At 37.4% G+C, this 13578-nt stretch overlaps 3 protein-coding genes across 3 annotated transcripts; 1 reads left to right on the forward strand and 2 right to left on the reverse strand.

Moving 5' to 3' along the window:
• Positions 1-202: 202 nt before the first annotated feature.
• LOC128857413 (uncharacterized) lies at positions 203-3514 on the reverse strand. Its single transcript, XM_054093198.1, has one exon. It carries the CDS (start codon positions 3512-3514, stop codon positions 203-205), a length of 3312 nt encoding a protein of 1103 aa, XP_053949173.1.
• Positions 3515-7675: 4161 nt separating this feature from the next.
• Positions 7676-8768, reverse strand: LOC128857168 (dephospho-CoA kinase). The gene is made up of 3 exons (XM_054092797.1): positions 8565-8768; positions 8185-8476; positions 7676-8123 (listed from the first exon to the last, which is right to left on the reverse strand). The coding sequence occupies exons 1-3, from the start codon at positions 8674-8676 to the stop codon at positions 7811-7813; spliced, it is 717 nt and encodes a 238-aa protein (XP_053948772.1). The 5' UTR covers positions 8677-8768; the 3' UTR covers positions 7676-7810.
• Positions 8769-10667: 1899 nt separating this feature from the next.
• On the forward strand, positions 10668-12991 carry LOC128868560 (THO complex subunit 4). Its single transcript, XM_054110793.1, has 4 exons — positions 10668-11054; positions 11918-12119; positions 12178-12375; positions 12435-12991. The coding sequence occupies exons 1-4, from the start codon at positions 10842-10844 to the stop codon at positions 12575-12577; spliced, it is 756 nt and encodes a 251-aa protein (XP_053966768.1). The 5' UTR covers positions 10668-10841; the 3' UTR covers positions 12578-12991.
• Positions 12992-13578: the final 587 nt, after the last annotated feature.

Raw genomic sequence — 13578 nt, forward strand, 5'->3', positions numbered from 1 at the left:
CACCATAACTCATGATGCATAAGTTGAAGCGGAGATATACCTCTGGATGCGCAGTCCGCAGGATTGCTTTCAGAGCGTATATGGTTCCAGCACTCGGGAGGCAGGACCTCGTGAATATAGGCGACACGGTTTGCGACGAATGTTTCCCATTTATTAGGATGTGCTTGCAGCCACGCCAACGTAATGGTGGAATCTGTCCATGCTACCAGTGGACAGCAAAAATCCTTCCAACTTTGCATGACGGCCTTGACCAATTTTGCGGCGAGATGTGCAGCACACAACTCGGGGCAACTTTAGTCTTTGATGAAATTAAGCCGATTGTAATGTGACCATCCCTATGTACAGTGCGCGCATATATGACTGCGGCATAGGCGCGCTCGGAAGCGTCGGCAAAAACGTGCAACTCAGTAAATGAGCCTATCGTCCCGACTCCAACCCAACGGTTGACCTTAAGTTCAGATAAAAGTTGTAATTGCGAACGATGATCAAGCCACACCTTGCCTATCGTATCTGGTACTGGGTCGTCCCATCCAGTGTTGGAACGCCAGATGTCCTGAAACAACATTTTCGACCTGATTGTTGCGGGTGAAAGTAAACTCAATGGATCAAAAAGTTTGCTGGCATCGACCAGAAATGCTCTCTTAGTTAAGACGTGGGGCGGTTCTCCTAGAGAAATGGAAAATGTAAAATAGTCCTCTTCCATATACCAAATTAGTCCCAGAGCATGTACATTGTTGCCATCTACGGTGTAGTGTGATATGTTCTTGGATTCTCTAGCGATAGTCTCATTTAGCTCTGTGCAATTTGACGCCCATTTTCTTAACTCGAACCCACCTTCATGTAGAATATCGGACACATTTCGCTGCAATGCTTTAAGTTCCGACTTGCTAGACGCACCAGTGAGAAGATCGTCCATGTAAAAGTCTTTAAGAATTACGTCGACTGCTTTCTGAAAAGTATTGGAAGATTGTTTCGCGGTTTGTTGCATCGATTTGACAGCCAAATGCGAGGCGGACGCAATTCCATAAGTTACGCGTAGCATGCGGTAATCTGTAATAGGTAGAGATGGGTTAGAGCGCCAAACAATTCGATGTAAGTCGACATGTTTAGCTGAAACACAGATTTGTCGATACATTTTTGCAACGTCTGCATTTACTGCGAATTTGTGCATTCTAAAGCGCAAAAGTATGGAGTACAAGTCTTCTTGTAATTGAGGACCAACATAAAACGCATCGTTGAGGGAATTCCCCGTTGTGGTTTTAGCAGACGCGTTAAACACAACTCGCAATTTTGTCGTAACGCTGGACTCCTTTACGACAGCATGGTGTGGCATATAATATTTCGCATAGTTCGTTTTAGGCACGACCTCCATATGACCCATTTCAATTAATTCCTGCATGAATTCGTTATAGCGTGTCCACAGATCCTGATCACCGGCAAATCTGCGCTCCATGCGTAATAAGTTTCGTACGGCGAGACTCCTTGATTCACCTAATGGCACGTCGACCTTGAGTGGCAACTCCACTACAAAGCGTCCGTCCGGCTTCCTAAAATGAGTTGATTCAAAATGTTCTTCGCAGTACCGCTCCTCGTGGGTAAGATATCGTGTTTGCGGCGCTTCTTCAAGTTCCCACAATCTAGCCAATGCTCTATCTAAATGTACATCACAGTGTAATGATTGTATATGATTTGCGGGTGGAACGGATGTATCTACGTTTCCACACAACGTCCAGCCAAAGACTGTTTTCTGTATTATTGGCGTGCCAGGTGGGCCTTTACGCAGCTCAGTTAAAATGAATCGATCCATATAGTCCATGCCCACTAAGATGTCTACACGGCCGGGTTCCATGAAGTGCGGGTCAGCTAAGAACAGTCCCTTGATGTGAGACCATTCAGGAACGCTTAAACTCTGCGACGGCAAATCGCCCGTAATCTTTTGTAAAATTAATGCGTTGATGGGGTAGCATTCACTTGAATGTCGCGAATAAAGGAATAACGTCGTTTCGCCTCTGCAACGGCCACCCTGAGAAGCGCCAATTCCCGTTACAAATATGGACGAAGATTTGCGAGCTAGACCTAGACGTTGTACGCATGCCTCAGTTATGAATGTGGCGTGAGAACCTGAATCGAATAATAAGCGAGCATTCTGCCATCGATCAGCAGAATCACGTACCTTTACTAGGGCGGTTGATAGCAACACAGCGTTTTGTGGTTTATGCATTGGGTTAACCTTGGAATTAAGGCAAGCGGAGGCGGATGTGACAGCGGTTTGCGGGAGCAAGCTAGCGGCGGGTAACGTACCTGCAGCGGTGCGGGGTGAGTCGACGACGTGGGAAGAGGTGGATGCCTCTGGCGAACTATGAAGCAATGTATGGTGGCGCTGCCGACATATTCGACAGGAAGACGCGCTATTGCAGCGTCCCTTAAAATGTCCGGTACTTAAGCAGTTTAAGCACGCCTTGAAATCTTTCACAAAATTGAGTCTAGCGTTTGCATCTAAACTACGGAATTTTTCACAAGAATAAATTCTGTGACCTGCGTTACAATACGTACAACGCGATTGATCTGCGGTGGCATGAAAAACCTTTGCCGATTTTCCGACCAATTTTTGATTGTTCGGTTTTCCTGGCCATGACTGGGTTGCCGGCGTTGATATCGTCGATAATGAGCGACACCTTATTTCCAAAAAGGACGAAAGGTCTTCGAAGGTAGGAGGATCGTCGCTAGTGAGTGATAACTCCCACTGTTTGCGAGTTTCGTAGGAGAGTCTGGTTACAGTTTCATGTACTAACCAATCGTCCCAAAAATCCACTGGTCGCCCTAAAGCCTTAAGTTCCCTTATGTGTTGTTGGAATGCATTCAACACGTTCTTAATGGAGTCAGCAGTGTCGCTCGTCGATTTACGTATCTCTGCAATTGACCGAAAGTGCGCTTCGACAATAACTCGCATGACTTTATATCGCGACTTTAGAAGATTCCATGCCTCCGTATAGTTGGCATCGCAAATTTGGAAACCGCTGATAATGCTAAGCGCATCACCCTTTAAGCAGCTACGTAAGTAGTGTAGCTTTTGACCACCTGACAATGAAGAGTTAGAATCTACGAGGGTAACAAAAGCGTCGTAGAAGGCGACCCACTCAGTGGAATTGCCCGCGAAGGATGGAAGTTCCATTTTAGGTAGTTTAATTGCTGCTGACACAGTGGGATGCGGATTTGTAGAATTTGCAACTGATTCGGTTCTACACTTCTGTACCCGCCTAAATTGTGATAGCGCTGTAACGTACCAGGTCTCGGCCTGGATGCGCGCGGTCTGTTCGACATCGATGTTATCTGCACCACAAGAAAGCTCGACTTCATCTTGGGCTGTCTTAAATCGTACCCACTGTTCATTTAATAACTGCAGATAACTTTCGACATTTTCTAAATCTAACACAAACGCTTCGTCGTTGCTCTTGGTCATGTACCTTTTTATAGCATTTAGCGCGGAATCACGTGTTTTTACGAATGCGGACATTTTGCGGGTGCGGTAAAATAGGTTATGTTAATATAACGCGGTGTAGACTATATGGAATTAAATTATCGCGGTAATCCGGCACGAAGGACCAAAAATGGTTGCGGCGGTTTTTTCTGCTTTGAAAGGCACTTAAATTCACAATTAAATCCGTTGAAAGAAAAAAACTAAAATTTATTTAATACAATCATTTATTTAGATAGAGAGTTGACATCCGAGTTGACTGACGAACAATGCGTAAGAGCCATAAAAGAATAATGATAATGCAAATATGTATAGCGATGAAAAAGGTATCGATGTTGTTGAAGTGAACTCAACAAGAGGTATATCGATGTTGTCGAAATGAACCCAACATTTTTTGTTTAATATTTAAATTTATTAGTTTTATATTTTTTATATACATATTTTTTATTTTACATATTTCAGGAGTTTTTTACTTCGTCCTCTATGCAGGTAAGCTCCAAATCACTTAACTCAATTTCTCATTGCTCTCCATAATCGGTGGACTAGAATTAAAATATTGTGCTTATGGTTAAAAGTCGTCCGTTACTTTTAACTTCAAAAAACTAGCTTCAGATTCACAATCAACAATTCCTAAACTAGTCTATAAAAAGTTTAATGAAAATCGGATGATTATTATTATATCTCGTCCGCCATTTTAAATTTTGAAAAATTAAAAAAAGAGAGTTTCGCAAACCATTGGTTTGGGAAAACACAAGAATACGCGTGGAATTAGCAAGCACAATTGTGCTGTCAAGTCCCTGTCAAGTCAAATCTAGTAATTTCACTCAACTAATTTTGCACATCCATATGAGTTTTGTGGGGATAAGGGGCAATCAATTAACTATATACTAATATAAGTATGTGGGCAAATACATACCTACGTCATAATCAATTGGTGGATTCCGCGGCAAGAATGATACAATTTGGATACAGTTTGCTATATCACCCTTCTTGTGAATCGGACAGAGCACAGCTAAATTTCAATTGATGAGTCATATTCAACAATGCTGTTAAACGCATTACTACCTTCTCATTGCGGGCAGTTATCCTGTTCCCTCGAATTAGCTGCACTTTTGCTATTCTTACTTCGGCATGGAACGTTCATTGGGATAGAAATCGCACAAAAAGGTACGCCCTAACATATATGTAAGTACTATCATGAGGGGGCTAGCACTGCGACCTGAAAGACCTATTCTGCCATTCAGACATACATATATAACAAACATATGTACATACATTATAGAGTATATACTTATACAATACTTACTTACACATATGAAAACATACTTATATATACTTAACTATCGAGCAGAGCTCATTTAAATGAGTGGATGTGTGCATGTGAATGTATTTTGGACGAGCCATTGTTTCAAACAAACATAAGTTGCTGATAGTAGCCCTTATGTATGTATATACAAATATAAGTATACTAGATGTACATAGGTATGCCTGCATTGTACCATTACTTATTAAGATCATTGACTTTCTAGAAAATATGTCAATGTTAAACGTACAAATTAGTAGATAGCGAAAATATAATAAGACAAATGTACATACATATGTATAGGCGTATATGCTTATTAACACAATTTTATAAGTATGTACAAGTACATAACTATGGTTAAGCGTTGCGACGTCGCAGTTCCATGCGTACATACACACTATATGTTACGAAGACGGGTTATCAGACCCATATTAAATAGAGTCCATTTAGTATATTTCTATGTACTCTTATATAAAAAAAATTATATGCATATGTATGCGAGTATATATGTACGAGTACTAGTATTAATGTATACTATATTATGTTAATGTATTAAAATAAAAAATAAACATACACCCTTCTGAAAATACTGCTAGCGAAATAGCTCTTGGCTTTATATATACATATTTATATACATAAATATGTGCATAGGTTTGAAAGACGTGGTCACCTAAAACACCCCCAAAACAGTTCTTTTGTCGATTCTCGAGCGTGACCCTTGCCTCAGTTCATGAAAGCTTTTGAATTTTCGGCCGTTGGAATTCCTGCTGAGCGTTCGGTATTAAATTTTTAAAATTATTAATTGGAAAAGTTGTGTATCTGTGCCATACAGTAGGAAGGGCATGCTGAACGTCTCATAAAGTATAGTTTTTTTTCATGGAGAAAGACTCCAGTTCTACTGAACTCGCCTTGGTGAAGTCGAATCGAAGTCAAATCGAAGTGGTTTTTTCTATACAAAACGTAACGTCGTCGAATCGATTGTCCACATATGCTATAGCTTTCTCAACCCATACTTTTAGATATGTAAGTTTAAATAAAAGCGATATTAATATATACTCATTTGTATATGTATTGACTAGGGATGCCAATATTACCAGAAAAGTTTGATCTCCGTATTTCAGGATATTTTTAAAGTAATCCTGTGATCCCGGGATTTACTTTGGCACATAACTTTTTTAATTTCAGTACAAATGCAATAACTAGAAGCATTTAAATATACCATGAAATAAAACCATTTAAAATTCAAGATAAACCGATTTTAGAAATCACATATTTATTAACATGGCAAATATTAAAGTACGTTTAATTACTGATTACATTGTCTGAAAAGAAAGAGAATGAAGTTTGTGAAAATCCATCGCCCTTACCGTAAATATATATTGCAGCTACAGTCTCTTCTGATGACGAAGATGATTTGGAACGGTGCACTTCGCGAACGGCGCAAACCATTATCAGATAGCGATAATGATTAAAACATGTAAAAGTTTTAATACAAGTTTAGTTGCCGCTTTTAAATGAATTTCTTTCGGACATTCGAAGTAATTTATTAAGCAGCCTATTTCTTTTAATTTCGGCAAACTTTTTTATGCGCTTTTAAGTTAATTTAAACTTGTTGTGTTGGTTTTACGCGATTTTAGAAAATTACGGAACGTATTACTCCTCAATGCAAGTAAAGTCTTTTTAATGCGAGTTTTTTATATGCGCCTTTCTCTAGAACGTGTCCACCGCATAAAACGAGACCTTACAGTATATCATATGTACACATACACTCGCATATATGTATATTTAATATTTTATTAAGTAATTTATAAAACGTACGTGGCTACTTAAATAAGTAAAAGTTCATAGCTGCAACAAAACAATGCATTTATTAAGTGTGGTCATGTTTTGAATTTATTATTCAAAATACCAGCGAGTTTATCAGCGAGCACTGTTTGCTTAGTACATTTTCAATTGATAAACAACTGTATTGATAAATATTGAAAACTGACGTGTCTCTTCATTTGCACTGGAATTTTCGCTATTTATCAAGAAATATTTTCTTACTTAAAATAAGTTAATGAAATATGGTAGTCAGAAAATGTTCTTGCTTTAGTATGTATGGACTTTCTCTGCAATGGTATCACAAAAAACGAATTTGATTTCTTCGACCAAGTGTGCCCTCTCTCTCTGGGCAACCATGTTAACCTAACTCTATCAAATTCGAGTTTTTTATCAGTGTTTTGATTTTTTTTTTTTTTTTGTCAATTGTCACTGGTGAATATTTTGACAGATGCATATTAAGTAGAAAATCTCAAATTTACTGAAATGAATAGTATAAAACAAAATAAACAAAATTATAGATATTTTCGGTTGTTATAACGCACACACACAGGTCTATCTATTTTTTTATTTTAATTTTATATGAGATTAGTTTCCGTTGAGTTTTTATGCACTCAGCACTCTTCTGTGGTAAAAAATACAAAAGCGCCTATCAGGTCATGGTTTTGAGAAAAGGTTTTTTGAGTATTTAAAGCCAAGGCATCGGGTAAGTATCATTCATTCATAAACGAACGTGGCCTTATGTGGTAACCAAAAATCGTGAGTCGTTTGAAAAAATAATGGCAGTTTAGTTTTCACATCAAAGTCGGTTGGTGTATGAAAATTGCATAATAGAATGTAGCTCTCGAAAACAATTTTAGAGCTACTGTTAATTATTTTTGAATTTGCTATAAAATATAGATTCAACTTCCCCGTTTGATTGCCAAAGAACATACAAGTTGTATTCAGTTATCAGGGCTATCTGGTAAGTGAGATTCGTTTAGATGGATAATCTACCTTCCATTTCAAATGAGAGCAACAATGGCTTTTGAATACTTTTCGACTAAATGTGAATTGAAAAACATTTTCTTTTCCGATTTTGTATTTTAATTTATTCTTTGGTTATTTCGTGTATATTTGGAAATGTTTAATAGTGGAGATAAAATCAAGTGAATTTATTTTCTGCTTGCGATTTATTTTTAACAGAGCGTATTCTGAATATCCAAGTTGAATTATTCAATTTGCGTATCGGAACTCGGAAAGATTTTAAATATTCGATTCAAGTAATATAATACCAGTCCGAGTCCCAAAACTATGCCAAAAAGTGTCACACGATTGCGCCAATGATGTTTGGAGTCATTCATTAGTCGGACGATGCGCAGAGCTGCCTCCTTTGTTTCTTCAATGCTACCGGAATTATCAATGACGAAATGCGACTGGTCGCATTTTTTATCTAATGGCATTTGAGATTCAATACGTTTTTTAGCATCCTCCATTGAATATTCGTTACGTTGCATAAGTCGATTTAACTGTATCTCAGCTTCACTAAAAAGGAGAAAAAATTTCATAAAAATATAGTATATATCTATAATCTTTTTTTATTTACCACGACACAGTAATTATCTTATATATAAATTCCATAAGTATGCCCGTTTCGAAGAGCAGGGGCAAATCGAGCACAATCCATGAGTGCCCACTCATGAAATGTTTAAAAACCTGCAGGAAAATTGTGCGATGAATTACCGGATGTGTAATTTGATTTAATTTGCCGCGTAATTGTTTGTCGCTAAAAATGGCCTTGCCCAAGGCCTCACGATTGATTTCTTTAGTTGGCAGAATAATTTCTTCACCAAATACTTGTCGTATTTTATGCCAACATGTTGTTCCAGGTTGCACAACTGAAAGCCAAGTTATACTTAGTTCATGTTTTTATTAATTAATGCTAATTATTATTAACGAAGTAATGTTAATAGTACATTAACTTACTTTCTCGAGCAATTTTATCGGCGTCAACGACTGGTATACCATTGTCCCGGAACACTTGGCTTACCGTGCTTTTGCCTGTAGCTATTCCTCCCGTTATGGCCACAATAAACATTTTAACTTAATTTTAAATTTACTTGGTCAATTTTACTTTGTAAACTATTTGCTAAATTGCAATAAACCAATCAGCTCATAACCACGTTGCCAATCGCGGTAACAAGGTGAACAGAGTGGCCACACTTAAATTTTTTTAATTTTTTTAAGTAATTCTAATAAAACCTCCCTGCAAGACATTGAATTTTAACTGAGCAAAAACATATTCTCCAATGCTGAAATAAGCAGTTAAATTTACATTTTGATTATAATGTAAGAATTTTCGCAACAGCTTTGATATATAGCTATTTCGCTAACTAACACCAGGCCTGAGCAATCATATCTGTTGTTAACAATGATAATGAACATTCATATACTTGACAAACATCATAACAGAATATACATCCCCCGTACACGTATGAGGAATGTGTGCAGGAATGACAAGTCCTTGGCCGGATGCAAATCCGGGTCATTGCAGTAACCCAGACTGTCTTAGAAATGACACATGGTTGTGTTCGAACCATTAGCTTGCACCTGCCACATTGTTTAAACTATTGGCCTCTGGTCACGGTCAAGCATTGTTTGACAAGAACTTTATATGTGTGCGTGTCGGGTGCTTGACGCTAATATCCAAAATTTTTGATTTTTACCGACAACAAGTATGTGTGATACGACGCCACCCGACTGCACTAACACATACAAAGCGCAGTCAAGCATGCTGTATCGTCACCAGAGGCCATATGGGTTTACAAGTGAGTAAATTAAACAGCACTTTGCAGCCTTGAGCAATATTTGCCAAGGCGAATTCATACAATGTAGCAGCAGACTTACAAAAACCGAAATTTACATGTATTTCGTTTTTGAAATTGAATGGCATAATCAGCTCCTTGTTTTCCACGAATTTCTTACGAATAAAAACACTGTGCATAAATTTCGCCATTTCATAAACAAAAATGCAATTCAAAGAACGTCTGCGGAATGAAAGATACGGGGTAATATTGAACTTTATAAATGAATAAAGAATAAAATTTCCTTATAAAAAATGAATCTTCTTAAAGGAGAAACAGAGACTGGCCAAGAAAATATTACCAATGAGGTGCTAAAACTCTCCAACTGAAATAAATGATGGGAAAAGCACTTTTTGTAAATAAAAAAAGTTTAATTTGGTGAAAAGTGGGCTTCTTCATACTTTTGAATGTCTGCTGTGTAATTAATATTCTGAGTTGTTACATTATTCAATTCGTTTGTACTTATAAATATTTACCTTCTAATATATTCCTGGTGAATATATTACATAACACCCGATTAGTCGAATACATCATAAATATCGTATACCGAATAACTTGAATAACTTACAATCTTCAATTAAACAGCCATTATTTTTATTTGATTTTTTTGTATTTTAACGAAGTGCTTTCGATGCTGAAAGTATTATTTCCATAAGAAATAATTTATTGTTGCTAAATTTTTTGTTTGTCGTATTTAAATACAAGATGTTATATATTCAGTTTATTCAGTCTACAAATAATTCTTACAGACTATATTAGACAATTTAATTACTAAGAGATGGTGTTAGCATTTCTCTCACTAAGGCATTACACAAGCATTCTACACAAGCATTCTAAGCGATTTATTTATTTATTTATTATTAAAGTCAAAACATACAACCATATGGCCTCTGGTGACGATCCAGCATGCTCGCCCAGCAGGCTTATATGTGTGCGTGTCGGGTGACACTCGTACTTGCTTCGTGTCACACATACTTGTTGTCGGCTTTTGAATGATGAAAATCAAAAATTTTAGATATTAGCGTCAAGCACCCGACACGCACACATATAAGCCTGCTGGGCAAGCATGCTGGATCGTGACCAGAGGCCAATAGGTTATTTTTACAATGATTGACCTTAAGAATAGTTTACATAAAAGGATTAAAACGTTTTTCTTACAACGAGTAACAACTATGCAACCCTGGGGCTACGTTTGGTTACACCGCTGTAGCGACCGCCATTTTATTTTATATGCATCTGTAAATTCCTTGTGTAATTTGATGTGAAGGGGAAATCGTGCGCGATAAAAATAAAATTCGTAATTTTTTAGTAAAATTAATTTATAAAAAGTTAAAGGGCTTCTATAAAGTGGATATCTACCTTTGAAATAAACACTAAAGAAAAAAAAAACAGGTTCACAATGGTGGATAAAATTGATATGAGTTTGGATGATATTATAAAAAGCCAAAAGCCCAAAACTGGTGGCGGACGTGGTACCAGTGCAGTTCGTCGTGGTGGTGGACGACCAGCTCGCGGCGGCGGTAATGCTGATGGACGTCGCAGACCAGTTGGTGGCGCTACATTGAAAGGACGTAGTCGCGGAGGCGGCATACAAAAGGCGAAATTCGCAAGGGTAAAGAATTTGAAATAAAATGAATCGAATAAAAATGGATAACGATACGTGAGCGTGTAAATTAGCATTCGGCAGTAAAAAAAACCATTTGTGGAGTCATGTGCTTTATTTTGCTATATTTATTTCTGTTCGGTCATTTATATCAACCATAAAATATGGCCGACAGAATGAAAAATACAACATAAATTTGCGATCGTGAATTTTTTCGCGATGCATACAAAACTAAAAGTTAATAAATGCATAAAATGGCTACACAACGGGACTTGCTGAAAGCTGCAGTGTGTTTGGATGATGGAAAATAAATTAAATTAATCAAAGGAGGAATGATTACGAGAAAATTCGGTGGCTTTCGTGTGCATTAGCCACGACAGGAGCTCAACATTTACCTCAGAGCACATTGCATCAATTACCATTTCCTAAATTGTTATTTTATACTACTTAACCTCGTTAAATTGATCGATAAATGTTTCACTTGTATTATAAATTTCTGCTTAGCAATGCCTATGTTTAATTTTCTTTGAATTGCATATTAAATTTGATTTGATTTTACCGTTTGACTGATGCGTCAACGGTAGTCTCTTCGTTCGTTGGTACGCATGTTTACTCGGTGGCGCGTATAACGCACCTTGTGCTGCCGACCGTCACCGTCACTTCCAAGCGGTGGGCGTTAATGGCCAATGGTCATAAACACGTAAAGACTAATTTGAGAATGAAGTTGTTTAACTGCAGCGACGCTATCGGAGATCGCAATCGAACCAGAAAAGAACATAAATTCCTTAGAATGCAAATTCCACAACAAAACAACAACAACAACTGATCACAAAACGAATCCCATCACAACCTACTACTCCTACTCCCTCTAGGGCGATGTAAACAGCGCTTGGAAACACGATATGTACGACGGACCAAAACGTGGTATTTTAAAAGGATCTTCAGAGGTAGCAAAGTTACTCGTCTCCAACTTGGATTATGGTGTGTCGGACTCGGACATTCAGGAGTTGTTTGCCGAATTCGGGCCGCTGAAGAAGGCAGCGGTGCATTACGATCGCTCTGGAAGATCATTGGGTTGGTTTAGTATTATATTTTACACTTTCTTAATTATGAAAATTTCAATAACATAAAGGTACCGCTGATGTTGTATTTGAACGCCGCTCTGATGCACTTAAGGCTATTAAACAATATAATGGTGTACCTCTCGATGGACGGCCAATGAATATTCAATTAACCACATCGGACGTTTCGGCTCTGACCAGAGTTGGTCGCATAGGCGGTAGTCCGGTCAAGCGTAGGACGGGTACAGCCCCACCTGCTAGACGTGGAGGTAATAAATTTGTGAATTGCTTCTCACCTTGATTTTGAGTTATCATATTACAATTATAGCGACCAGCGGAGCACGCCGTGGACCACCAAACCGTAAGGGAGCTGTTGGTGGCAAACGAGGTGGGCGCACCAAAGTTCCAGAAAAAACAGCAGCTGAATTAGATGCTGAGTTGGATGCTTATGTTAATGATATGAAAATTTAGAGATAATTTAAGAAATTAATAGCTAACAATATTAAAATAATTTTTGCCCTTGACTTTAAAATATGTGAATAAATGTTACTTGAGCAAGAAGGTATAACAAAATATGATCTTTAAAACTAAAACCAAAAAGTACAAAAAATACGAAAGTTTTCTCGAACAACAATTTGTACGATGTCAATAAAAGATTTATTTCAGTTTTTACCTTTAGTACGTATCAGAATTGTATTAGTTTACTCAAGAACTTTGAAATAATTTTCAATTCATCATTAGGCTTCGGAATGTATAATTTAAAGCCGAAACTTAAGTTTTAGCATATCATTATTTCATCTTTTGTACTCGTAAACACTTCACATTCTCGTGAATATCAATATTTTTTCTGAAACTGTAAATAAAACATTACAATCAAGTAATCCATTCGTTTTGTGTTTGTTTTTTTTTTTTTTTTTTGTGACACGTGATTAAAACGGACAAGAGCAATTCTGGTAGCATATCTGCTTGAATCGTAATAGAGCAAAAAAAATAGTTTTAATATCTATGAAATAATTTCTAATTTATGGTTTTATGGTATTAATGTTTAAATACGATCACTTCCCTTTTAACAATAATTTATTTATTTATTAAACCACAAACAGGATGCTTACAGACTATAAGATAGATAGATTCGAACAAAGGCCTTATGACAAGAGTCTTAAAGTAACTTCTTGAACGCAGATTTAGAGTAAGAAAAATCAAAGTCTAAGGAAGAAGAAGCCTTTAATTGGGCTAGAATCCTCCTAAAAGGAGGTGGCCGCTGTAGCCGAATGGGTTGGTGCGTGATTACCATTCGGAATTCACAGAGAGAACGTAGGTTTGAATCTCGGTGAAACACCAAAATTAAGAAAAACATTTTTCTAATAGCGGTCGCCCCTCGACAGACAATGGCAAACCTCCGAGTGAATTTCTGCCATGAAGAAGCTCCTCATAAAAATATATGCAGTTCGGAGTCGGCTTGAATCTGTAGG

Source organism: Anastrepha ludens, chromosome 2 (genome assembly GCF_028408465.1).
Source record: "Anastrepha ludens isolate Willacy chromosome 2, idAnaLude1.1, whole genome shotgun sequence".
Lineage (NCBI taxonomy): Eukaryota > Metazoa > Arthropoda > Insecta > Diptera > Tephritidae > Anastrepha > Anastrepha ludens.